General features: G+C 49.3%; 1 protein-coding gene across 1 annotated transcript in view; it reads right to left on the minus strand.

Moving 5' to 3' along the window:
* Positions 1-27,938, minus strand: part of rimbp2b (RIMS binding protein 2b) — a 213,230-nt gene that overhangs the window by 42,624 nt on the left and 142,668 nt on the right. Inside the window, exons 8-11 of the mRNA XM_078554672.1 lie at positions 24,922-25,761; positions 17,559-17,710; positions 15,013-15,480; positions 11,069-11,218 (exon numbers count right to left, since the gene is read on the minus strand). Coding sequence (XP_078410798.1) covers positions 11,069-11,218; positions 15,013-15,480; positions 17,559-17,710; positions 24,922-25,761 — 1,610 coding nt within the window. The remainder of the gene's footprint in view (positions 1-11,068; positions 11,219-15,012; positions 15,481-17,558; positions 17,711-24,921; positions 25,762-27,938) is intronic.

Here is a 27,938-nt window from a genome sequence, read left to right on the forward strand (position 1 = left end):
GAGCCGGGAGATAAAATAGCGTGAGAAGGAGCAGGAGAGGAGCTGGGAGATAAAAGAGCTAGCTGCTGCTTGTTGCTGGTAGGTCTCGGTGGGTCTCGGTGGGTCTCGGTGAGTCTCGGTGGGTCTCGGTGAGTCTCGGTGGGTCTCGGTGAGTCTCGGTGGGTCTCGGTGGGTCTCGGTGAGTCTCGGTGGGTCTCGGTGGGTCTCGGTGGGTCTCGGTGAGTCTCGGTGGGTCTCGGTGGGTCTTGGTGGGTCTCGGTGAGTCTCGGTGGGTCTCGGTGGGTCTCGGTGGGTCTCGATGGGTCTCGGTGGGTCTCGGTGAGCCTCGGTGGGCCGACCAGATTTGGCAAAAATCAAGTGTGATGTCATAGGGAACTAGCTAAGTGATTGGTTGATGAGTATTTTACTTGTTTCACTCATTTATCTTTTAAATACTGGTAAAATATTTTGGTAACTGTATAGTTTTCTTCATAATAATGTTTTTGTAATAGCAATAGTAAAGATTATTGGGAGTAGTGGTGTTTATTAATTAAACTAAATAAAAATAAAAAATATTAATAAATATGTGACTAAAAATAGCTAAACCTTTAAAGTAAAATAAATAGTATAAAATAATGATAATAAATGTTGAAAACACATACTTGTGTAATTAAGTTATGTATAACATTTAGGTCTAGGTAGTACTAGCTTTCAATAAACGCTGTAAATGGTAGCATAGGTAGGAATTATTCTCTGTTAATCAAAAAGGTAGTTAAATTAAATTAACTAAATAACATAAGTAACAATGACAGGACAGGTGTTATGTTGCAGCTGTGGAATGTGGGACTTTTGGATGCCATGGCGATCCACAGCAAACACATCTGCAGGAAGTGTAAGCAGCTGGAGGAATTCCGGGTCAGGGTTATTGACCTGGAAGTTAAACTGCTGACACTGTGCAACATAGGGGAGGGGGAGAAATACATGGACACTTTGTTCCAGAAGACAGTCACACCTCTTAGAATAGGGTCGTCTGTTATGGTCAGCGGTGAGGGACAGGAGGGCGTGACCGTGAGTGAGGCGGGTAAAGGAACCGAGCAGACAGTTGTGGAGGAGCCTCAGACTTTGCAATTGTCAAACAGGTACGAGGTGTTTGCTACCTGTGTGGACGAAAGCGGGGTCTGCAAGGTGGATGAGCAGACTGGGCATGGCACTATGGTACAGGAAGTCATTCAAGTGGGGGAGAGCAACAAGGAAGGTAGTGATAGTAGGGGATAGTATAGTGAGGGGGATTGACACAGTTTTCTACAGCAAAGAGCGAGAGTCCAAACAGCTGTGTTGCCTGCCTGGTGCCAGGGTTCAGGACATCTGCTCAGGGCTGGAGAGGAACTTACAGTAGGAGGGGGAAGATCTGGCTGTTGTGTTCCATGTAGGTACCAATGACATCGGCAGGACAAGGAAAGAGGTTCTGAAAGAGGAGCTAGGCACCAAACTAAGGAGCAGAACGTCAAATGAGCTGCGTGCAAATTGGCCTAGGGAGAATAAGATTAGAGGGATGAATGTGGCTCAAAAACGGGTGTGGGAGAAGTGGGTTCCAGTTCGTGGGGCACTGTACAGGGGAAAGTGGGGGCTGTACCATTGGGATGGTCTGCACCTGAACTGTGCTGGGACTAGTGTTCCAACAAGCTGCATAACTAGAGAAGGAGAGAGGGCTTTAAACTAAACGGGGTGGGGGGGGAAATCAAGCTTGAGTAGATGTAGCAAAATCAAGGGGTAGAGCCAAAGCAGGAGAGGAAAACAGTAATATGGGAAATGAGAGTCAGAGAATGGCAGGAAGGGACAGAGAGAAAAAACCTAAGAATACATCAACAGTCAAGACTAGATGTTGCAAAGGTAACAAAAAGACAAAACTAAAGGCTCTGTATATGAACGTATGTAGTATTCAAAACAAAGTAAATGAATTGATGGCCCACATTGAAGTTAATAAATATGATCTGATAGCAATTACAGGGACATGGCTGCAGGATGACAAGGATTCGGTCCTGAATATTGAGGGGTATATGATATTCAAGAAGAACAGGAAGTTAGGTAAAGGTGGAGGGGTAGCACTGTTGATCAAGGATGGCATTGATGCAATAGTTAGAAATGATCTTGGTTCAGGAGATCAGGATGTAGAATCGGTTTGGGGTGGAGATGAGGAATAGTAGGGGAAAGAAGTCATTAGTAGGAGTGGTCTACAGACCCCCTAACAGTAACCACAATGTAGGACAAAGTGTACAAGAATAAATATTGGGTGCTTGTGATAAAAGAACAGCAATAATCATGGGTGATTTTCTACATATAAACTGGAAAAATCAGATTGGCAGTAGTAGCCTGGATGAGGAGTTCATGGAATGCTTTTGAGATAGTTTCTTAGAGCAGCATGTTCTGGAACCAACCAGAGAGCAGGTTATATTAGACTTGGTATTGTGTAATGCAGATTAATTAATGACCTCAGAGTGAAGGCACCGCTAGGTAGCAGTGAGCACAATATGACTGAATTTTACATCCAGTTTGAAAGGGAGAAGAGTGGGTCTAAGACTAGCATATTAAACTTAAATAAGGGCAACTATGTGGGGATGAAAGCTGAGCTAGCTGAAGTGAACTGGGATACTAGGCTGGGGGATACAGAAGCAGTGGCAGACATTTAAGGCAATATTTCAGAATACTCAGAATAAGTATATTCCTACATAAAAGAAAAACTATAAGGGGAGGGATGATTGGACAGAATATAAAGATCGGCAGAGAATGGCTAAAAGGTTAATCAGGAGCAAGAAATTAGAGTATGAGAGGAAGCTAGCTAGAAATGTAAAAACGGATAGCAAGAGTTTCTACAGGTACTTAAAAAGGAAAAGAGTAAGTAAAGTGAGTGTTGGTCCTCTAGAGAGTGACAGTGGGGATGTTGAAAGGATGTTTCCTCTTGTGGGTGAGCCCAGAACTAGGGGGTTCACTGCTTTAAAATTAGGGGGTCGCACTTTTAGGACAGAGATGAGGAGAATTTTTTTCTCTCAGAGGGTTGTGTGACTTTGGAATTCTCAGCCTCAGAAGGTGGTGGAGGCGGGGTCATTGAATATTTTTAAGGCAGAGGTAGATAGATTCTTGTTAGGAAAGGGAATCAAAGGTTATCGGGGGTAGATGGGAATGTGGAATTTGAAACACAAGATGATCAGCCATGATCTTATTGAATGGTGGAGCAGACTCGAGGGGCCTACTCCTGTTCCTATTTCGTATGCTCGTATGTACAAACACAACAGAAGTGCCTACAGATTTAAACACTAAGAATTGTCAGTTGAAAGGACTGAAACCACAAAATGGTCTGGAAGGGCCAAGGCCCCTGGACACTGAATTATACTAAAGTACTTGCCAGTTGGTGAATGAGGCGATCTCACTGAGACTTACAGAATTCTTACAGGGTGTGACAGGGCAGCTGTGGGTAGAATGTTTGCCCTGCTGGTGAGTCTAAAACCAGAGGAGACAGTCTCAGGATAACGGGCAGGCCAGTTTAGACTGTGATGAGGAGGAATTTCTTCACTCAGAGGGTGGTGAACCTTTGGAATTCTCTAACCCAGAGGGATATGGTGGCTTAGTCATTGAGTATGTTCAAAGCAGAGGTCGATAGATACCAGTGACATCAAGGAATATGGGGATAGTGTGGGAAAGTGGCATTGAGGCAGACAATCAGCCATGATCTTGTTGAATGGTGGAGCAGGCATGATGGGCTGATTGGCCTTCTCCTACTCCCTCTCCTATGTTCCTGTGTACCCACTTTACTCTGTGTTAATGGTTACCCAATCACTAACACCGGAGGAATATCCTAACTCTGATCATCAACACAGTCAACAAAACTAAAGGAACTTGCTGGAAATTAGATCTCCTAAAATTCATGGTTCATCACCATGACAATCAGGTGGTATGAATGAAGAATAAGGACCCTTCTATGTGGAACTCCAGCCAATCATATCAGTCAGTTAAACGTAAGGGAATGAATCACAGAGCTCGTGCCTGAATGTTATCAGTGAGCTAACTAACACATCCTTAAAACACATCAAAGTTCCAACCGGAATCATCACATCAGCTGGAACCTGTGAACGAGGGTTAGGATGGGAACATGGGAATGCAGCAATGTCGGAACTGATAAAAATCAGTAGGAGGATCTCAAAGACATTGAGTGAAGAGAGAAACAGGAACTATATGAAAGTACAAGAAATAATACAGAACATTTCAGAAAACTCGATCATTGGCAGATCATTTCCACAGCAGCTAACACAACGTTTGTCTTTTGGTCACTAAGCTGTCAAGTTAAAACACTCACTCAGCATTATAACCTTGAGCTGATTTTTCCAACAAATAGAGATTTGGCAACACATTGTCCAGCCTGATATAAAAGGACAGATTCCTGATTTCCTAAACTCCTTTCCTACCAGCCTATTATCAGCCCATTACCACCCTATGGCTGAGCAGACATGATCTTATTGAATGGCAGTGAAGGCTCGATGGGCTGAACAGCCTATTCCTGATGATCTTATAATCATGATTTTATTACTCGCTGTACCTGTATGCTAACTTTGTATTTCATCTACAAGGACACCCAGATCCTTTGGTACCGCAGCATTCTGCAACTCTCTCCTGATAAATAATATTCTGCTTTTCTATTCTTCTCGCCAAAGTGGACAACCTCACATTCGTGCCACACAGGTGCCAGGCAATGACCGTCTCCAACACAAGGGAACCCAACCATTTCCCCATGACATTCATTGGCATTACCATGGCTGAATCCCCCACTGTCAACATCCTGGGGGTTAACATTGACCAGAAACTGAGCTGCTCTAGCCATATAAATACTGTGGCTACAAGAGCAGGTGAGAGGCTAGGAATCCTGCGCCAAGTAACTCACCACCTGACTCCCCAAAGTCTGTCCACCATCCACCAGGCACAAGTCAGGAGTGTGATGGAATACTCCCCACTTGCCTAGATGAGTGCAGCTCCCACAACACTCAAGAAGCTGAACACCATCCAGAACAAAGCAGCCGCTTGATTGGCACCCCATCCACAAACATTCACTCCCTCCACCACCGATGCAGAGTGACAGCAGTGTGTGTACCATCTACAAGATGCTGCACTACAGGAATTCACCAAGGCTCCTTCAACAGCACCTTCCAAACCCACAACCTCTACCACTGTTGGATCCAATGCCCTTGGCTTGTTGGAACTAAAGGATACGGGTTGCACACTGAGTTCGGGGTGAGCGAGTTGGTACAGAGACAGAGACATCAGGGGTAGAATTTTCTGCTTGTTGGGCGGGCACACACCCGCCCGACCCCAGCAAGTGTAAAATGATGGCCGATGACATTGGGCAAACACCCCGTTACCGCGCACTCGCGCGATATTTCGGTCGGCGGGCACGCGCAGGAGTCGGTAACATGTCTGCTGATAATTAACAGGCCGATTAAGGCCATTAAGAATCAAATTGATTTAAATTTTTCACTGTCCGTCCAACCCTATGGGCAGGCGAAAAGGCCAAGCGGCTTTGGATTTTTCGTGAAACCTCACCCACGGGTGGGATAAGGTTTCGATCTGTCATTAAAAAAAAAATAAAAAAATTTCAAACTAATTTCTAACATGTCCCTGCTCACGAGGGGGACATGTTTTTAACAGTTTTAAATTCTTTATTTTTAATTTTCAAAACTCTTCATCTCCCCGAGGCAGCTCTGTGTCTCAGGGAGCTTTTCCTGCGCGCACCCACGCGCAGGGGTGAAGTTCCCAGCTCATGGTCCTCCCCTCACCCCCACACAGACAGTGCTGAGCGCTGTAGCATGTCTTTCATGCTGGACAGGCCTTAACTGGCTGGTCAGCTTCCCGACCACTCCTGCTCACACCCACCAAGCCTGCCCGCCAAGGGCAAAATCCTGGCCCAGGAGATCGTTAGAATAAACACACGTTGTTTATTTACAATTTAAACTCTACAACTACACTTGTGTGCTCACAATATAAAACTCTGTCTTCACTCATCAGTGACTAACTCAAGACTCTCCCACACAGAGGCAGCCCGCAGTACTCTGCTATTGGGTATTAAAGTCATGTGATCTTACATTACAATACTTGTCTTAAAGGTATATTACATATCAGGTTACTAGATCCCTCCCCCTTTACTGAAAAATAAATTTTTACAATTTTTCAATATATCAAGTTATTCACACAGTTCAATTATTTACAAAGTCAGTCTCTCTGGGGGTTTCCTTGTGTGTGTAGAACGTCTCAGCTCTACAGCTTCTGAAGTTTGCTTTGGATTCTCCCTTATTGAAGTCGTCTGAGCATCAGGTTCTACAGAAGGTACCGGTAAACTTGTTCCTTCGACTCTTTCAGGTACAATCGGCCCTTCAAATGCATTTGTACTTGGCTGAGTTCTTTCACCAGGAGATGTCGATTCAGTCTCGAATTCTGGTGGAATCACGTCTGGATATTTGGCTTCTCCACTTCCTAAGTGACCCACGTCTTCTTATTATTCGATATTCAACTTTCATGTGGTAGGAAAAAGGTCCTGTTACTGCACTTATTTCACCGAACAACCATGCTGGTCCCTCTCTAAAATTTTTCACAAATACCTTCCCTCCTACATTAAATATTCTGTCCCGATCGTGACAATCATGTCTCATTTTCTGATTTTCCTGCCTTCTTTCTAACTTCCCCCCCGAAGTTTGGCACAATTAGGCTCAGTCTCGATCGGAGATGGTGCTTCACCAGCAGTTCAGCAGCTGTGACACCTGTTGTCGAATGAGAGGTGGTTTGATAATGGAAGAGAAATTGTGCTAATTTAGTCGCTATCGAATCTCCAAACAATTTCTTCACACCAGATTTGAACATTTGAACCGCTCTCTTGGCAAGTCCATTTGAAGAAAGATGGTAAGGCGATGTTTTCATATGAACAATACAATTGAGGCTTGTAAATCGGTTAAATTCAACACTTGTGAATACTGTTCTATATCTGATACTAGCACTTCAGGTAAACCATTTACAGCAAAGCTTTGTTGTAGCTTGTCTATTGTCGCTGAAGATGTGGGTCACCTTATTTCATATATATCCACCCATTTTGAATGAGCGTCTATGATAAGGAGAAACATTGTTCCCATAAAAGGTCCCACATGGTCGATGTGGACTCATACCCAAGGCCTTCCTGGCCACTCCCAAGGGTGTAAACGAGTTGTTACAGGTAATTTTTGCACTTGTTGACATTGCATACAACTTCGTACTAAGTTTTCGATTTCTCCGTCCATTCTTGGCCACCACATGTAGCTACATGCTATTGCCTTTGTTTTGGAAATTCCGGAATGTGCACTGTGAAGATCAAATAACAATGGCTTTCGTCCTTTTGGAGGAACAATCACTCAAGCTCCCCACAATGAAACACCTTCTTGGCTGGTTATCTCTTATCTTCTCTGGAAAATCGATTTCATTTCTTCGGATCCTTGTGTTTTTGACCAACTGTAAAGAACTTGATTCCTCACTTTGGATAAGACTGGGTCTTGTTCGTCCAATCTTTAATTTGTTTAGCACAGAACGGTGATGAGTCTAGGAAGTTCAATAACAAAACTTGAGCATTTGGAACATTCTCATCTTTTACCTGCAAGGGTCATCGACTGAGTGCACCATACGCTGCTAAGATCAATGCCCTTCTTTGTACTCTTGCTGAGGCTATGGTGGTATAGCCTTGTCTTCACCGAATAGTCCTAATAATGGCTTGTGGTCCATTATGACAGTAAAATGATGACCCTGGACATATTGATGAAACTTTTTAACACCAAAACTGATCGCCAGGCCTTCCTTTTCAATTTGTGAGGACTTTCTCTCTGCAGTACTAAGTGTTCTCAACACATAACCTATAGGTCGTTCTGATCCATCATCCATTCAATGTGAAAGCACCACTCCAACTCCTTAAGCTGATGCGTCACACGTTAATATCAACTCTTTCTTTGGGCCGAAATGTACTGGACGTGTAGATGACTGTAACAACTTTTTCACTTTTGTGAAAGCTTCTTCTTGTGGTGTTTGCCATGACCATCTCGGGTTTTTCTTGAGCAGACAATACAATGGTGCCAGTTCTGTGAATAAAGTAGGCAAGAAATGTCCAGAGTAATTAATCATCCCCAACAATAATTTCAGTTCGGATGTTTTTTTTGGTTCTAGGGCTTCTTTAATTGCTTTCGCTTTTTCTTCAAGTGGATGTAGGCTTTGTGAACCGACCCTGTGACCTGGGTAAGTTACCTCTTTCGACTAGAATGTGCACTTTTCCTTTCTCAATCTCACTCCAACCTGCGAAAAACGCTTCAGAATTTCTCCTTTTTCTCCATCAATTGTTCCTTTTCTGTGAGTCCGGTCACGAGAACCTCATCCAAATAAACTACAACGTGGGGCAATCCCTGTAGTAAAGGTTCTACGGTCTTTGGAATATGGTGCAAGCAGAATATACGCCAAATGGTAAATGGGTGTATTGGTACAATCCTTTATGTGTATTTATGGTGACAAACCTCCAGGATCCCTGCTCTAATTCCAATTGTTGGCAGGCATGACTCAAATCTAATTTCGTGTAAGCCTTTCCACCTGCCAGTTTAGTGCATAAATCTTTAATTTTAGGTATGGGGTATCTATCCAATTTTGCAACATTATTAACTGTTAATTTATAGTCCCCACATATGCTAATACTTCGGTCAGGTTTGAGAACAGGTACAATTGGAGCTGCCCACTCTGAAAACTGCACTGTTTGTATCACTCCCAGCTTTTCTAATCTGTCTAGTTCGGCGTCTACCTTATCCCACATGGCATAAGGTCCTGGTCTTGCCTTCATGAATCTTGGTGTTGCCTCCGGATTATGTGAATTTTTGCTTGGAGTCCCTCAATTTTTCCAAGTTCTTCCTTGAAAACGAAGGCATGTTTTTGTAGTAGCTGTGAAAGTCCACTAGTTCTTAGTTGGAAGATCTTATTCCATCCCAATTTAATTTCTTTCAGCCAGTTTTGTCCAAGGAAACTAGGTCCCTTGCCTGCTACTACCATTAAGGGCAACCTCACTGTTTGGCCTTCATAGTTTACTGTGACTTTATATACGCCCTTGACTTGTATGTCTTCTCTTGTGTAAGTCTTTAATTTTTCATCAGTTCCTTCTAAATTCAGCTTATGTTCTCCATGATTCAGCTATTGAAAAGCGTGCTCATCAATCACCATAGTAGCTGCACCTCCATTCTGATAGGCTTCTCATTCACTCTCATGGTTACATAGGCTCTGCTCTTCCTACCTTTAAATTATATAGTGAATAGATATCAGCATCTATCACTTCAGACTTTTCAACACTGTTTATCTCATTGGGTTTTTGCCTTTGTCTGATAGTCTGCCTGGTTCAATCTTTACAATTTCTCATGAGGTGTCCATATCAATGGCAGAAGAAACATTTGATCTTTTTAAATTGTGTTTCATTACAGGGCTGTCTACTTCCATCTCTGTTACTATGATGCCATGCTTTTGCTGTTGAGTTTTCCTTTTTAATTTGTCTGCTAGCGGTGGCTGCTTACTGCTTTGGAACAAAGCTCTGCGCTTTCGCACTCTTTTTGGTTGAATCTCCCCACACAACATGGAGGACGGCGCCGTTTTGCACTCCTCGTATGGCTTCGGAGTCCTGCATTGCCGCTTCCATTGCCAGAGCGATTTTCAACACCTTCTGAAAATTTGTTTCAGCCAACAATCTCCTCTAAATCGCATTTTCATTCATCCCGCACACCAAATGATCTCTCAGCATATCATTGATAGAGGTACTGAACTCACAATATTCAGTTAATTGCTTCAGACTCGCCACATAACAAGCAACTGTCCCCCCCCGCAGCTCTAATTCTTGAGTTGAATTTAAAGCGTTGTATGGTCACCGACGGCTTGGGCCGATAATGATTCTTTACCAGGTTCACTAAGTCATTAAAACCTTTTAAGTCTGGGGAACTGGGCGCCAACAGATTGCGAATTAGTCCATATGTCTTACTCCCACATGTAGACAGAAGGATCGTAGGCCTCCTCCTCCCCGGCAATGTCGTTCGCCTGGAAGAAGAACGCGAGGTGTTCAACGTAGGGAGACCAGTCGTCCGAGGCTCAATCGAAAGGCTCCACTCCTCCAAATTGCGGCATGCTCCATGGGGATTACTTCAATGCTCAGAAGGGAATGTTCTTTTACTTACGACTGCCGTGTGAGGTACAGCCTGATCTCGGCTCTTCTGATTTCCTTTGTTCTTCCTCACTTTGTGTCTCGTGCTTCTGTGATTTTTTGTGCTTTTACTCTCATCACTAGTTTGTTGGATCCAGTGCCCTTGGTTTGTCGGGGCTAAAGGATCCAGGTTGCGAGCTTGATTTGGGGTGACCGAGTCGGTACAGAGACAGAGAACATCCGGAAATTGTTGTTAGAACAAACACATGCTGTTTATTTACAAACTAAACTCTACAACTACACTTGTGTGCTCACAACATAAAACTCTGTCTTCACTCATCAGTGACTAACTCAAGACTCTCCCACACAGAGGTAGCCTGTGGTGCTTTGCTATTGGGTATTAAAATCATGTGATCTTACATTACAATACTTGTCTTAAAGGTGTATTACATATCAGGTTACTACAGCCACCGAGAAGGACAAGGGCAGCAGATAGATGGCAAGTTCCCCTCCAAGCCACTCACCATCCTGACTTGGAAATATATCGCCGTTCCTCTACTGTCACTGGGTCAAAATCCTGGAATTCCCTCCCTAACAGCACTGTGGGTGTACCTACACCACATGGACTGCAGCGGTTCAAGAAGGCAGCTCACCACCACCTTCTCAAGGGCAATTAGGAATGGGTAATAAATGCTGGGCCCAGCCAGCGACACCCACAACCCGTGAATGATTAAATAAAAAAGACTGGAAGTTGGTCAGACAGAATCGTGATTACATAGAATCTACTCTCTCACTTTGAGGTCTTCCATTGACAGAATAAAACGTTTGAAATCTTTAAATGGTAAACGGGAATTGCAGTGGTTATTTCTAAATTCTCACCTGTCTCCCCAGCTCGGATCCCCTCAAGAAATCGTCCACTGAGCCGCTGGGCCTTTTGATGATTTGTCCGTCATAAACATCCTCCTCATCATCTGAATTTTCCTGGGGCAAAGATTTGCTTCTCTCACTAAATATACTTCGTTTCTCAGCCTGAAAATGATGGGGAGACGAGCATTAGTGACACACGGACAGCATCTGTGGAGAGAGAAACAAAGTTAATCACTCAGGTCGATGGCCTTTCATCCTTAACTCTGTCTCTCTCTCCACAGATGCTGTCCAACCTGCTGAGTAATTCCAGCATTTTCTGTTTTTATATTATTTCAGTAACTGTGCTGAAGGTAACAAGGGCAATTAAGGATGGGTAACAAATGCTGGTCTTGCCAGCAACACTCACATCCCATGAATGAATAAAAAGAAGCAGAATTGGGAGTCCTTGTTAACAGAGAAATGCAATATCCTGGCAGCACACACTAACTACAACATAACTTCAACTTTTGCCAGTTAATTTTCAGCAATAAAAAATTAATGAAGGCGTCAGAGAGGATGCAGAAAAAATTCATAAGAATGGTTCCAGCGATGAGGAACTTCAGTTATGAAGATAGGTTGAGAAGTTGGGAGTGTTTTCCTTTGAGAAGGTTGAGAGGAGATTTGATAGAGGTGTTCAAAATCATGAGAGGCCTGGACAGAGCAGTTAGGGAGAAACTATTGCCATTGGCGGTGGGATCCAGAATGAGAGGGACTCAGGTGAAGGTAATTGGCAAAAGAAGCAATGGAGACACGAGGAGAAACTTTCTCACGCAGCGAGTGGTTAGGATCTGGAATGGACTGCCTGAGAGTGTCGGGGAGGCAGGTTCAATCGATCATTCAAGAGGGAATTGGATTACTATCCAGAAAGGAAGCATGTGCAGGGTTACGGGGAGAAGGTGGGGGAATGACACTGGGTAAACCGCTACCTCAGAAAGCCAGCACAGACATGACGGGCTGAATGGCCTCTTTCTGCGCTGTAACCATTCTGTGATTCTATGTAAGTAGAATTTTGCATGTCAAACTTTTTAAACATTAATTGTTGAATGTTTAATTGCTGGTAAGAGTGGCATTTATTGCCCACCCTTGTTGCCCTAAAGGTGAGGCAATGGGCTACCTTCTTGAACCACTGGTAATGGTTTGTTACAACTGAGTATCCCTTACTACACCAGTCCAATGGGCAGTTAGAGTCAACCACATTGCTGTGGGTCTGGAGTCACATGTAGGCCAGACCAGGTAAGGACGGCAGATTTCCTTCCCCAAAGGGCATTAGTGAACCAGATGAAAGCAAAAAACTGCGGATGCTGGAAATCTAAAACAAAAATAAAAATACCTGGAAAAACTCAGCAGGTCTGGCAGCATCTGCGGAGAGGAACACAGTTAACGTTTCGAGTCCGTATGACTCTTCAACAGAACTAAGTAAAAATAGGAAAGAGGTGAAATATAAGCTGGTTTTGGGGGTGGTGGGGGGGATGGGATGGGACAGGTAGAGCTGGATAGAGGGCCAGTGATAGGTGGAGATAACCAAAAGATGTCCTAGACAAAAGGACAAAGAGGTGTTGAAGGTGGTGATATTATCTAAGCAATGTGCTAATTAAGGGTAGAAAGCAGGACGAGCAAGGTACAGATAGCTCTAGTGGGGGTGGGGTGGGGGGAAGGGATCGAAATAGGCTAAAAGGTAGAGATAAAACAATGGATGGAAATACATTTAAAATAATGGAAATAGGTGGGAAAAGAATATAAATTATTGGGAAAAAGGGGGATCGGAAAGGGGGTAGGGATGGGTTTTTAGACCAATTGAACTTTATGGTCACATTTACTGATATCAGTTTATTTATTTCGAGATGTTTTTAAACGGAATTGACATTCCCAAACTGCCAGGTTGCATTTGTTTCACAAATCAGAGAACTGACAATTCTGCACAGAAATGATGGTGTTGAGTTGATTCATGAAGCTAAATAAGACCTCAATATAAAGAACACTGCTCAGGACCTGAACCATTGGAGAGGACAGAGGAACAACACAGCAGCTACAGAACTCAGAACTGTTTACACCAAGGAATCAGAAACTTAGGCTGGGATTTTCTGGGGCCTCGGGAGTGGCATAGGAGGGGAGTGAGGGGGGCGGTGAGGAAACATTGCGTGGTAGGATGAGGGAGGCGTGGTAGGATGAGGGAGGCGTGGTAGGATGAGGGAGGTGTGGTAGGATGAGGGAGGCGTGGTAGGATGAGGGAGGTGTGGTACGATGAGGGAGGCGTGCTAGGATGAGGGAGGTGAGGTAGGATGAGGGAGGCGTGGTAGGATGAGGGAGGTGTGGTAGGATGAGGGAGGTGTGGTAGGATAATGGAGGTGTGGTAGGATGAGGGAGGCGTGGTAGGATGAGGGAGGTGTGGCAGGATGAGGGAGGTGTGGTAGGATGAGGGAGGTGTGGTAGGATGAGGGAGGCGTGGTAGGATGAGGGAGGTGTGGTAGGATGAGGGAGGCGTGCTAGGATGAGGGAGGTGAGGTAGGATGAGGGAGGCGTGGTAGGATGAGGGAGGTGTGGTAGGATGAGGGAGGCGTGGTAGGATGAGGGAGGTGTGGTAGGATGAGGGAGGTGTGGTAGGATAATGGAGGTGTGGTAGGATGAGGGAGGCGTGGTAGGATGAGGGAGGTGTGGCAGGATGAGGGAGGTGTGGTAGGATGAGGGAGGTGTGGTAGGATGAGGGAGGTGTGGTAGGATGAGGGAGGCGTGGTAGGATGAGGGAGGTGTGGTAGAATGAGGGAGGTGTGGCTGGGTGAGGGAGGGGTGGTAGGATGAGGGAGGGGTGGTAGGATGAGGGAGGCGTGGTAGGATGAGGGAGGCGTGGCTGGGTGAATGAGGGGTGGTAGGATGAGGGAGGGGTGGTAGGATGAGGGAGGGGTGGCAGGATGAGGGAGGTGTGGCTGGGTGAAGGAGGGGTGGTAGGATGAGGGAGGGGTGGTAGGATGAGGGAGGGGTGGTAGGATGAGGGAGGCGTGGTAGGATGAGGGAGGCGTGGCTGGGTGAATGAGGGGTGGTAGGATGAGGGAGGGGTGGTAGGATGAGGGAGGGGTGGCAGGATGAGGGAGGTGTGGCTGGGTGAAGGAGGGGTGGTAGGATGAGGGAGGGGTGGTAGGATGAGGGAGCGGTGGTAGGATGAGGGAGGTGTGCCCTTCACCAACACTGGGGAAGATGGCAGGTGGCCCTCCTGTCCAGAGCCCATTGTGTCACTAAGAGGCCATTTTTTGGCCTCTTCCTGCCGCTGTTGGCATTTTACCAGGGGTGGGTGTGAGGACCCTTCACTCTGTGAGGAGACTGTCTGGTGACTGCCAGGCTCAGGGGGGCCCTCCTAATCGGGCACCCTGTGGCCCATGGAGGGACCCCTGGCAACAATGGCCACACCCATGGCAACAACCCCCCTGCCCTGAATAACACCAGCCCCCCTACCACCCCTTACAGGGGCCTGCCTGACTGGCCCCAGTGACTCCCCAACCCCATTTACCATCTCCCGAGGAGGGGGGCGTGTCCATTACGGTATCCTCTTGGCCGGGTGCAGTCCCGGCAGCAGCCACCGCGCCTGGTGGCACAGCCGGGGCTAAAAAGCTGCCCGTTCTCCGGTTGGCCGGCAGCTCCTCCCTTAAAGGGGGGGAAGCCCCAATGGCAGCTGCCTGATGGACATAAATTCCAGTCAGGGTCCCCCAAACGGCTGCCCCCCTGCCTTCCAGCTCCACCTCTCCTCACTGACAGAATCTCAGCCACAGGAAGCAGAGTTGCAATGAGGTAACATTGAAATTCTGCACATACAAACCACCTCATTACTGGCAAGACTGTGATTGGCTTCATGATAAAGAGTAACCCCCATTGAACAGTATAAACACATGAACAACGAGGAGTAATTGGAGAGGGAGAGGAGATGTTACCCTGTTGTTCTCTGCGACTCGTTGAGCTGCTTCTCGGGCGATGGCTTTAGCGACAGTGTTTGGAATGGGGGCTCCCTGGGGCTGTGGCAGGATTCTCTGCGGCGATGGAGACCTCCTGTTGGCGGAGGGCCCATGATGGTTCGGCAATGTAGGCTCCAAAGAACGGCCATAGAGAGGAGATGGTGAAGGTGTTTGCTCCCATGACTCGTCCCTTCTCAGGTTTGGGCCCATTGGTTGCTCTTTGGTACCGGGAGCTCTGGCACTTACTAATGGCTTGGCTCTGGAAGCAGCCCGAAGTTGGGGGGTTGGAGGCACCAGAAGGTCAGTTGGGATAGCTGCAGCATAGGAGTCTTCAGATTCACCTTGGGCAGATATTGTCCGTACAATAATCTCTCTGGTTTCCAGGTTTTGTATCCTTAAATAATCTACAGTCACACCATTTGCTGTGGCCAGCATCACTTCTGCAACCTAAAAAAAATCACAACAAAAGCAACAATTTACATTTCTATAGCACCCCTAACGTAGTGAAACATCCCAAAGTCCCTCACGGGAGCGATTATCAAACGATATCCCACACGGAGAAACATCGGGAGATATCAGGACAGGTGAGCAGACACTTGGTCAAAGAGGTGGGTTTTAAAGGAGTGTCTTGGATGAGGAGGGAGGATGGAGAGGATTAGGGATGGACCCAGGGTGTAAATAAAATTGGAAAGTACAAGAGTTGCTCCAGCGCAAACTCAAAGCCCATTGGCTCAATGCTGAATTTTGGATGAGGTCGCTGTGGGCTGAATCATCCCGTGTCCTTCACAAATGTTCAAACATTCGGAATTCGATACAGGGGGAACGTTGGAGAGCAGCACAGAGTGAGACAGCAGGTAGTGTGAAAACAAAAGGATCAGTTTAATATTGGAAAATTAGATTAAACTTAAACAAGAGATTTCGAGTTCCTGAGCAATTGTGGACCAGAATGAACCTGTCACTTCTGGCCAACCCCTGCTGTTTCACTGCTATTTGCTTGTTTGAAGGATAAGATTTTGAGCTATTCTAAAACTGGACATTATTTTGGAACATTCCAGTCATAAGAAGCAACCTGATACAAATTGTTACCGGATTAAACCAAACAAACTGAGAGATCCCCTACAGAGTTCTGAATGCTTCATTGCAAATTCCCCAATCACCAGAAACTCTTGCTGTTTTCGCTTTTAACATTTCCAACAGCCAGGATTACAGGCCTGAGCACATTGCAGGGTTTCTGGTGGCTTTTTTGATAGATGGAGGTGAATCCTGCAGTGCGAGAGTCAGATGTTGCTCCAATGTCCTCCTGAACTGGGGCACAGAGAGCTCTCACCCAGAGGGTAGGTCCAGCTTGGAGCTCAGCGGACACCGTCCAATAGTAACTGAGTCTGATACCAGTCTGATACTGACCCAGTCCGATACTGACCCAGCCCGATACTGACCCAGCCCGATACTGACCCAGCCCGATACTGACCGAGATACTGACGCAGCCCGATACTGACCCAGCCCGATACTGACCGAGATACTGACCCAGCCCGATACTGACCGAGATACTGACCCAGCCCGATACTGACCAAGATACTGACCCAGCCCGATACTGATCGAGATGCTGACCGAGATACTGACCCAGCCCGATACTGACCGAGATACTAACCCAGCCCGATACTGACCCATCCTGATACTGACCGAGATACTGACCCAGCCCGATACTGACCGAGATACTGACCCAGTCCGATACTGACCAAGATAGTGACCGAGATACTGACCCAGCCCGATACTGACTGAGATACTGACCCAGTATGATACTGACCGAGATACTGACCCAGCCTGATACTGACTGAGATACTGACCCAGCCCGATACTGACTGAGATACTGACCCAGTCCGATGCTGACCAAGCCTGATACTGACCCAGCCTGATACTGACCGAGATACTGACCCAGCCCGATACTGACCGAGATACTGACCCAGCCCGATACTGACCGAGATACTGACCCAGCCCGATACTGACCCAGCCCGATACTGACCGAGATACTGACCCAGTCCGATACTGACCGAGATACTGACCCAGCCCGATACTGACTGAGATACTGACCCAGCCCGATACTGACCCAGCCCGATACTGACCCAGTCCGTTACTGACTGAGATACTGACCCAGTCAGATAATGACCCAGCCCGATACTGACCCAGCCCGATACTGACTGAGATACCAACCCAGTCCGATATTGATTGAGATACTGACCCAGTCCGATACTGACCAAGATACTGACCGAGATACTGACCGAGATACTGACCCAGTCCGATTCTGACCAAGATAGTGACCGAGATACTGACCCAGCCCGATACTGAGATACTGACTGGTCCGATACAGACTGAGATACTGACTGGCTCCGATACTGACCGGCTCCGATACTGACCGGCTCCGATGCTGTTAACCTCATTTCCTTCTTTTAATATTTGGCATCAGAACTTTTCAAATTTACTTAAATAAACCGCCCCCCTCACCGCAGCTGGTGGCCATGGCTATTTACCTTTTGACCTTTAGCACACACACTGTAGCCAGTGACCCTGGCTCCATTCGATGTTCCTGATGAGCTGAGTAATGGTGGTTTCCAGCTGATCTGTATTGTTCCTGGTGTCGCTCCAACCTGGACTATAACATCCTGAGGAGGTGCTGGGGGACCTGGGAACAGAAGGAACCAGTCACCCCAACAAACATTCCAACCTTCAATTCAGGACAATCAAGCATTAACCCCAGAGCCAACAACAGCCAAATCCTGTTTCCTAGATTCTCACTCTTCCCTGTGAAGTAGAGACCATCCATTGTCACTGCCAATCTCTGTAACCTCCTGCATCCCCCTACACCCCTCCCTATCTCTGTAACCTCCTCCATCCCCCTACACCCCTCCCTATCTCTGTAACCTCCTCCAGCCCCTACACCTCTCCCTATCTCTGTAACCTCCTTCAACCCCTACACCCCTCCCTATCTCTGTAACCTCCTCCATCCCCCTACACCCCTCCCTAACTCTGTAACCTCCTCCAGCCCCTACACCCCTCCCTATCTCTGTAACCTCCTTCAACCCCTACACCCCTCCCTATCTCTGTAACCTCCTCCAACCCCTACAACCCTCCCTATCACTGTAATCTCTGCCAGCCCTACACCCCTCCCTATCTCTGTCACCCACTGCAGCCCCTGCAACACTCCCTATCTCTGTCACCTCCTCCAGCCCGTACAACCCTCCCTATCTCTGTAACCTCCTCCAACCCCTACACCCCTCCCTAACTCTGTAACCTCCTCCAGCCCCTACACCCCTCCCTATCTCTGTAACCTCCTCCAGCCCCTACACCCCTCCCTATCTCTGTAACCTCCTCCAACCCCTACACCCCTCCCTATCTCTGTAACCTCCTCCAACCCCTACACCCCTCCCTATCTCTGTAACCTCCTCCAACCCCTACACCCCTCCCTATTTCTGTAACCTCCTCCAGCCCCTACATCCCTCCCTATCCCTGAAACCTCCTCCATCCCCCTACACCCCTCCCTATCTCTGTAACCTCCTCCATCCCCCTACACCCCTCCCTATCTCTGTAACCTCCTCCATTCCCCTACACCCCTCCCTATCTCTGTAACCTCCTCCAGCCCCTACACCCCTCCCTATCTCTATAACCTCCTCCAGCCCCTACACCCCTCCCTATCTCTGCAACCTCCTTCATCCCCTACACCTCCCTATCTCTGTAACCTCCTCCATCCCCCTACACCCCTCCCTATCTCTGTAACATCCTCCATCCCCCTACACCCCTCCCTATCTCTGTAACCTCCTCCATCCCCCTACACCCCTCCCTATCTCTGTAACCTCCTCCATCCCCTTCACCCCTCCCTATCCCTGTAACCTCCTCCATCCCCCTACACCCCTCCCTATCTCTGTAACCTCCTCCAGCCCCTACACCCCTCCCTATCTCTGTAACCTCCTCCATCCCCCTACACCCCTCCCTATCTCTGTAACCTCCTCCATCCCCCTACACCCCTCCCTATCTCTGTAACTTCCTCCATCCCGTACACCCCTCCCTATATCTGTAACCTCCTCCAGCCACTACAACCCTCCCTATCTCTGTAACCTCCTCCAGCACCTACACCCCTCCCTATCTCTGTAACCTCCTCCGGCCCCTACAACCCTCCCTATCGCTGTAACCTCCTCCATCCCCTACACCACTCCCTATCTCTGTAACCTCTTCCATCCCCCTACACCCCTCTCTATCTCTGTAACCTCCTCCATCCCCCTACACCCCTCCCTATCTCTATAACCTCCTCCATCCCCTAGACCCCTCCCTATCTCTGTAACCTCCTCCATCCCCTACAACCCTCTGAGATCTCTGCATGCATCTAATTCTGGCCTCTTGAGCATACCTGATTTTAATCGCTCCACACTGGTGGTTGTACCGTCCATTGCCTGGGCCCTGGGCTCTGGAATTCTCTTGCTAAACCTTCTCTTTCCTCCTTTAAGATGCTCATTGAAACCGATTTAATTGACCAATCTGTTTGTCCCCTGTCCTATCACCGCCTCACGTGACTCGGGGTCAAATTTTGTTCGATAATGGCTCCTGTGAAGCACCCTGGGATGTTTTACCACACTAAGGGCGTTATATAAATGCAATCTTTTGTTGTTTAAGAACTGACAGGCTGAGTAACGATCTGACAGGGTGGTGTATTTATGGATCTTGCCGCTCTTCCAAGGTGAACAGTGTACAGCAGTGGACGGGTTCACGGGCTGATTAATAATCTGACTGGTTCAAACATCTTTCCACAACCATCTTTACCTCAGCTGCTATTGGGGGTTTTATGGGCGCCCGTGTCCCATAAAATGAGGAGGTTCACCCACACCCACCAACTGTGTGTATCCCACTGGATATCAACCTGGAATTCTGAACCTAATCTCGAGTTTCTACTCTCTGATCTGTCTAGAGTCAAGTTCAAACCCGGGGCCTGCTGATGACCTGTTGATTCAGAGGCCGGGACAATATTCAGAAAATTAACTTCCCAACAGCTACAGCTGCCAATCTTCACCAGTGGCCTCGGCTACAGGAATCCTTGTTCCTCTGCAAGACGCCCCATCGATGGAGTTATACTCTGAGTATTCTCTCACATTCCGGGGGCGAGTTTTGTTATTAGTGATAATGCCCCTGTATCAGAGACACATGTACAGTGTTTGGGTGGGGGTCCCTCATTGATATATAACCTGGGAAATTGGGGGTGGGGGAGTAGGCTAGAGGGTGTGGGAGGTGTGAACTGGTGTTTGGGGTAGAGGTGATGGGGGTGAGGGGTGCTGGGGGAGGTGTGGATGGTGGGGGTAGGGGTGATGGGGGTGAGGGGTGCTGGGGGGTGGTGTGGAAGGTGGGAGTAGGGGTGATGGGGTGAGGGGTGCTGGGGGAGGTGTGGACCCTGGTGGGGTTAGGGGTGATGGGGGTGAGGGGTGCTGGGGGAGGTGTGGATGGTAGGGATAGGGGTGATGAGACGGAGGGTGCTGGGGGAGGTGTGGAAGGTGGGGGTAGAGGTAATGGAGATGGGGAGTGCTGGGGGAGGTGTGGACCCTGGTGTGGGTAGGGGTGATGGTGGTGAGGGGTGCTGGGGGAGATGTGGATGGTCGGGGTAGGGGTGATGGGGGTGAGGGGTGCTGGAGGAGATGTGGATGGTCGGGGTAGGGGTGATGGGGGTGAGGGGTGCTGGGGGAGATGTGGATGGTGGGGGTAGGGGTGATGAAGGCGAGGGGTGCTGGGGGAGATGTGGATGGTGGGGATAGGGGTGATGGGGGTGAGGGGTGCTGGGGGAGGTGTGGATGGTGGGGGTAGGGGTGATGGGGTGAGGGGTGCTGGGGGAGGTGTGGAAGGTGGGAGTAGGGGTGATGGGGTGAGGGGTGCTGGGGGAGGTGTGGACCCTGGTGGGGTTAGGGGTGATGGGGGTGAGGGGTGCTGGGGGAGGTGTGGATGGTGGGGGTAGGGGTGATGGGGGTGAGGGGTGCTGGGGGAGGTGTGGACCCTGGTGGGGTTAGGGGTGATGGGGGTGAGGGGTGCTGGGGGAGGTGTGGATGGTGGGGGTAGGGGTGATGGGGTGAGGGGTGCTGGGGGAGGTGTGGACCCTGGTGGGGGTAGGGGTGATGGGGGTGAGGGGTGCTGGGGGAGATGTGGATGGTCGGGGTAGGGGTGATGGGGGTGAGGGGTGCTGGAGGAGATGTGGATGGTCGGGGTAGGGGTGATGGGGGTGAGGGGTGCTGGGGAGATGTGGATGGTGGGGGTAGGGATGATGAAGGCGAGGGGTGCTGGGGGAGATGTGGATGGTGGGGATAGGGGTGATGGGGGTGAGGGGTGCTGGGGGAGGTGTGGATGGTGGGGGTAGGGGTGATGGGGGTGAGGGGTGCTGGGGGAGGTGTGGAAGGTGGGGGTAGGGGTGATGGGGGTGAGGGGTGCTGGGGGAGGTGTGGATGGTGGGGGTAGGGGTGATGGGGGTGAGGGGTGCTGGGGGTGGTGTGGATGGTAGGGATAGGGGTGATGAGGCGAGGGGTGCTGGGGAAGGTGTGGAAGGTGGGAGTAGGGGTGATGGGGTGAGGGGTGCTGGGGGAGGTGTGGATGGTGGGGGTAGGGGTGATGGGGGTGAGGGGTGCTGGGGGAGGTGTGGATGGTGGGGGTAGGGGTGATGGGGTGAGGGGTGCTGGGGGAGGTGTGGACCCTGGTGGGGGTAGTGGTGATGGGGGTGAGGGGTGCTGGGGGAGGTGTGGATGGTGGGGCTAGGGGTGATGGGGTGAGGGGTGCTGGGGGAGGTGTGGACCCTGGTGGGGGTAGGGGTGATGGGGGTGAGGGGTGCTGGGGGAGGTGTGGATGGTGGGGGTAGGGGTGATGGGGGTGAGGGGTGCTGGGGGAGATGTAGATGGTGGGGGTAGGGGTGATGGGGGTGAGGGGTGCTGGGGGAGGTGTGGATGGTGGGGGTAGGGGTGATGGGGGTGAGGGGTGCTGGGGGAGATGTGGATGGTGGGGTAGGGGTGATGGGGGTGGGGGGTGCTGGGGGAGGTGTGGATGGTGGGGGTAGGGGTGATGGGGGTGAGGGGTGCTGGGGGAGGTGTGGACCCTGGTGGGGGTAGGGGTGATGGGGGTGGGGGGTGCTGGGGGAGGTGTGGATGGTGGGGGTAGGGGTGATGGGGGTGAGGGGTGCTGGGGGAGGTGTGGATGGTGGGTAGGGATGATGGGGGTGAGGGGTGCTGGGGGAGGTGTGGATGGTGGGGGTAGGGGTGATGGGGGTGAGGGGTGCTGGGGGAGGTGTGGATGGTGGGGGTAGGGGTGATGGGGGTGAGGGGTGCTGGGGGAGGTGTGGACCCTGGTGGGGGTAGGGGTGATGGGGGTGGGGGGTGCTGGGGGAGGTGTGGATGGTGGGGGTAGGGGTGATGGGGGTGAGGGGTGCTGGGGGAGGTGTGGATGGTGGGTAGGGATGATGGGGGTGAGGGGTGCTGGGGGAGGTGTGGATGGTGGGGGTAGGGGTGATGGGGGTGAGGGGTGCTGGGGGAGGTGTGGATGGTGGGGGTAGGGGTGATGAGGCGGGGGGTGCTGGGGGAGGTGTGGATGGTGGGGGTAGGGGTGATGGGGTGAGGGGTGCTGGGGGAGGTGTGGATGGTGGGTGTAGGGGTGATGGGGGTGAGGGGTGCTGGGGGAGGTGTGGATGGTGGGGGTAGGGGTGATGGGGGTGAGGGGTGCTGGGGGAGGTGTGGATGGTGCGGGTAGGGGTGATGGGGGTGGGGGGTGCTGGGGGAGGTGTGGATGGTGGGGGTAGGGGTGATGAGGCGGGGGGTGCTGGGGGAGGTGTAGTTGGTGGGGTAGGGGTGATGGGGGTGGGGGGTGCTGGGGGAGGTGTGGATGGTGGGGGTTGGGGTGATGGGGGTGAGGGGTGCTGGGGGAGGTGTGGATGGTGGGGGTAGGGGTGATGGGGGTGAGGGGTGCTGGGGGAGGTGTGGATGGTTGGGGTAGGGTGGGATGTTGGTCAGGGGATAAATATTGGCTCGGACACCAGGGATAACTCCCCTGCTCTTCTCCAAAATAGATCTTTTACATCCACCCATGGAGGCTACAGGGCCTTGATTTAACATTTCATCCAAAAGACAGCAACTGTGACAGTGCAGCACTCCCTCAGTACTGACCCTTCGACAGTGCAGCGCTCCCTCAGTACTGACCCTCCGACAGTGCAGCACTCCCTCAGTACTGACCCTCTGACAGTGCAGCACTCCCTCAGTACTGACCCTCTGACAGTGCAGCAGTCCCTCAGTACTGACCCTCTGACAGTGCAGCACTCCCTCAGCACTGACCCTCTGACAGTGCAGCGCTCCCTCAGTACTGACCCTCTGACAGTGCAGCACTCCCTCAGTACTGACCCTCTGACAGTGCAGCATTCCCTCAGTCCTGACCCTCTGACAGTACAGCACGCCCTCAGTACTGACCGTCCGACAGTGCAGCGCTCCCTCAGTACTGACCCTCCGACAGCACAGCACTCCTTCAGTACTGACCCTCTGACACTGCAGCACTCCCTTAGTACTGACCCTCTGACAGTGCGGCGCTCCCTCAGTACTGGCCCTCTGATAGTGCAGCACTCCCTCAGTACTGACCCTCTGACAGTGCAGCACTCCCTCAGTACTGACCCTACGACAGTGAGGCGCTCCCTCAGTACTGACCCTCTGACAGTGCAGCACTCCCTCAGCACTGACCCTCTGACAGTGCAGCACTCCCTCAGTACTGACCCTCTGACAGTGCAGCACTCCCTCAGTACTGACCCTCTGACAGTGCAGCACTCCCTCAGTACTGACCCTCTGACAGTGCAGCACTCCCTCAGCACTGACCCTCTGACAGTGCAGCGCTCCCTCAGTACTGACCCTCTGACAGTGCAGCACTCCCTCAGTACTGACCCTCTGACAGTGCAGCATTCCCTCAGTACTGACCCTCTGACAGTGCGGCACTCCCTCAGTACTGACCCTCTGACAGTGCAGCATTCCCTCAGTACTGACCCTCCGACAGTGCAGCACTCCCTCAGTACTGACCCTCTGACAGTGCAGCACTCCCTCAGTACTGACCCTCTGACAGTGCAGCGCTCCCTCAGTACTGACCCTCTGACAGTGCAGCGCTCCCTCAGTACTGACCCTCTGACAGTGCAGCACTCCCTCAGTACTGACCCTCTGACAGTGCAGCACTCCCTCAGTACTGACCCTCTGACAGTGCAGCACTCCCTCAGTACTGACCCTCTGACAGTGCGGCACTCCCTCAGTACTGACCCTCTGACAGTGCGGCACTCCCTCAGCACTGCAATGGAAGTGGGAGCCTGAATTATGTGCTTGTGTCTCTAGGGGAGGGCTTGAAACCATGATTCAGACATGAGAGTGAGAGAGAGAGAGAGAGAGAGGGAGACTAAGAGAGAAAGAGAGAGTGAGTGAGTGAGCGAGAGAGGGACAGTGAGAGTGGGTGTGTGTGTGAGAGAGAGAATGTCTGAGTGTGAGTGAGAGTGAGAAAGCGAGAGAGAGTGAGTGAGAGAGAAAGAGAGAGTGTCAGAGTGTGAGAGAAAGAGAAAGAGTGAGGGAGAGAAAGAGTGAGAGGGAGAGAAAGCAAGAGTGAGAGAGAGAGAGATAGAGGGAGAGAGAGGGAGAGAGAATGAGAGAGAGTGAATGAGAGAGTGAGAGTGAGAGTGAGAGAGCGTGAGAGAGGGGAAGAGAGAGAGAGAGAGAAAAGCCAAGGGATTTTGAGCAGATTCCCTCACTCTGTCTCTACCCTGATTTGTAATCAGATAGACCCAGAGGCACTGTTAGGGGAATCTTTTCCTTCATGTTCATTGTGATTCTACATCTGGAGTAAATTGTCAAACTCGCAGAAATATCAAACCTGCGGGAAGGGTGCAAAATTCAACCACGCTGTCCTTCTTCTCTCGCTGTTCCAAGGGTAATTGCCAGGGCACCTGGTGAGGCTGGGCCACAGCCTTTATCTTACACACCATGCAAGGCTTTAGGTTAAAAAACTGGTACTTGTAACTACAGGCTTTGACCATATCATACTCCTCCTCATTGAGGAAGATCACGTGACTGTAGTTGCTGTTGCTGGGCAACCAGGAGACCTCAGCTGATGTCTGGGTGATGTTCTCCACTTTCAGATGGGAAGGGGCCACACAGACGTCCTTCCCCACCAACAAGGTACATCTCAGTTCATCTGAAATCCCTCGGTCTGTCACACTCTGGATCGATATCCGATATGTGAAACTGGCCAGATTGAGTTTCTCTATCAAAGCCTTAGTTCTACCTCCAAAGGGAATGTTACTCCTCACTTCTTTATCTACAAGAACATTGTAGCTGTTAATAGTTCCCCATCCTGGAGGTACAGCCGCGGGCTCCCATCCTACGATCACACTTTTGGCTAGCTGTTTAATCAGGTTGATTCTCCTGGGGTAAGGCACAATATCTTCACCAATTTCATCAATGTTCACATCCAATGTTCCTGTGCCATTGTTGTACAAGGTGGGCTCTGTCTGACTGGTCAGCAGACTATCTGTCTTGGAATCCTGCAACACACCATCACCATGGAGATGGAGGCCCATGTGACTCACATCTGAATTGAGCAAATTATTGTCCATCTCCGTGTCCACAGAATGGAACAGAAACAATTCTTCATCTTGCAATAGAGCGACAAAGTTTGAGGGGACAAGTCCTCTTCGACCATCCATCAGTTCGCCTGCCGAGAGAGGGAATGAACAATAAACGGAGTCAATCACAACAAGGAGGCAAGTCAAAGCTCAGGGAATGAAAAGAACCTCACAGAGCCTTACAGCACAGGATGAGACCATTTGGCCCATCGTGTCTGTGCTGGCTCTGAAAGACCAATCCAGTTAGTCCCACTCCCCACCCTCTTTGTCCAAAGACCTGCAAATTCTTCTTTTTCAAGTATTTATCCAATTCCCTTTTGAAAGTTGTTATTGAATCTGCTTCCTCTGCCCTTTCAGACAGCACCTTCCAGATCACAACAACTCACCAAGTAAAACCTGTTTTATCCTCATCTTCCCCTCTGCTGATTATCATCAACCTGTGTCCCTCTGGTTCCTGTGTTTCCGTGCACAGGAAACACTTTCTCCTTATTTACTCTGTCACAATCCCTTAGGATGTCCCAAATTCTTACCAGTGGCAAAATATTTTTTAATTGTTTCTTGTTCAAATAAACTATTTTCGATGAAGCACAATTTATTAATTCATCCTGACTTTCCAGTTTAAATTTCTTGGAGTTACTCTGTATGACATCTCTTATTTTAACACAGGGGCTAACATCGAGCTATAATGAAGGAACAGCACACCAAAAGTCATCTGTCATCATTTCACGGCTTTAGCCACTGTCAATGCTGCATTAAAACAACAAATGCTGGAAAATCTCAGCAGGTCTAACAGCATCTGTGGAGAGAGAAACAGAGTTAATGTTTGAGTCCGTATGACTCTTCTTCAGAGCTAAAGAGAAATAGAAAAGTGCTGGAATTTATACTGGTGGTGGAGGGGGGGTTGGTGGAGCAGGTGAAGCTGGATTGAAGGTCAGTGATAGGTGGGGGCTAAGGAGAGATTGACAAAGATGTCATGGGCACAACACAAAGGGAGTGTTAATAGTAGTGGTGAAGACTCAGAAAGGTGCTGATAGTGGCATAAAGGTAAGAACAGAATGTGTTAATACATATGTAACATGTATACACGACATCTTTGTCAATCTCTCCTTAGCCCCCACCTATCACTGACCTTCTAACCAGCTTCACCTGCTCCTCCCCCTTAAACAGTACAAATTCCATCACATTTCTACTTCTCTTTAGCTCTGAAAAAGAGTCATACGGACTCGAAACGTTAACTCTGTTTCTCTCTCCACAGATGCTGTCTGACCTGCTGAGTTTTTCCAGCATTTTTGTTTTTATTCCATATTTCTAGCATCCGCAGTATTTTGCTTTTATGTCAGTGCTGCAATGACCTGGATGATCGGCTTCTAACACTGGCACAGAGATAGCACATTTACTTCATTTTCACCGCTCAACTGCATTTGTTTTAACTCATTCTCAGGAGGTAAGTATTTCTGACAAGGCTGGCATTTGTTATCCTGAGGGGTGTGAAGAGTTAACCATGCAGTGTTGGACTGGAGTCACATGTAAGTCAAACTGTTAAAGACTTTAGTTAAGGGCATTTGGGTTTTTTATGACAAGCTGTGTATTGTATCTGGTTTCAGTCCACACATTTGCAAAGTTAACAAATACAGTTATACAAAGAGCTATGGTAGGATTTGAACCTTCAATCTCGAGATTGCTAGTCCGGTAACATAACCACTAAGCTGCCATACCCATTAACCTGAATTCCAGATTCAGTTCAACATTGAAACCAATCGACAACTCATTTAATGACCTAACAGAGTCAGTGATATGGGAAGAGGACAAATGCTTTGCTCAGTTGAAGACTAGCACCAATACAGGCAGGATGGGCCAAATGGCCTCTCTCAGTGCTGTAAATTCTGATTTCTTTTGCACACCAAGTGAATTATTATCCCATAATGGATCTCACCATCCTCACCCCTGCCCCCCCAACCCCACCACCGACATCGTGAGGTGGTTAATGGGGATCACTGACTAATCCTGAGTCCTATAGTCATAGCGATACCCTGGTGATAGAACAGAGCAGACTGGGAGTATGGAGGGAGTATGAGTAACGATTGGATTAGTGCGCTGATCCTGCATCCTATACTCATGGGGAGCTGTTGGGATGTGGGACTAACCCCTCAATGTGACTGCTGTTAGCAAACTATTAAATGGGTCCCCAAATACAAATACAAATACAAAAGCAAAACACTGTATATGCTGGAAATCTGAAAATGCTGGAAATATTCAGCAGGTTGGG

This window comes from Cetorhinus maximus, chromosome 12 (assembly GCF_964194155.1).
Source record: "Cetorhinus maximus chromosome 12, sCetMax3.hap1.1, whole genome shotgun sequence".
Taxonomy (NCBI): domain Eukaryota; kingdom Metazoa; phylum Chordata; class Chondrichthyes; order Lamniformes; family Cetorhinidae; genus Cetorhinus; species Cetorhinus maximus.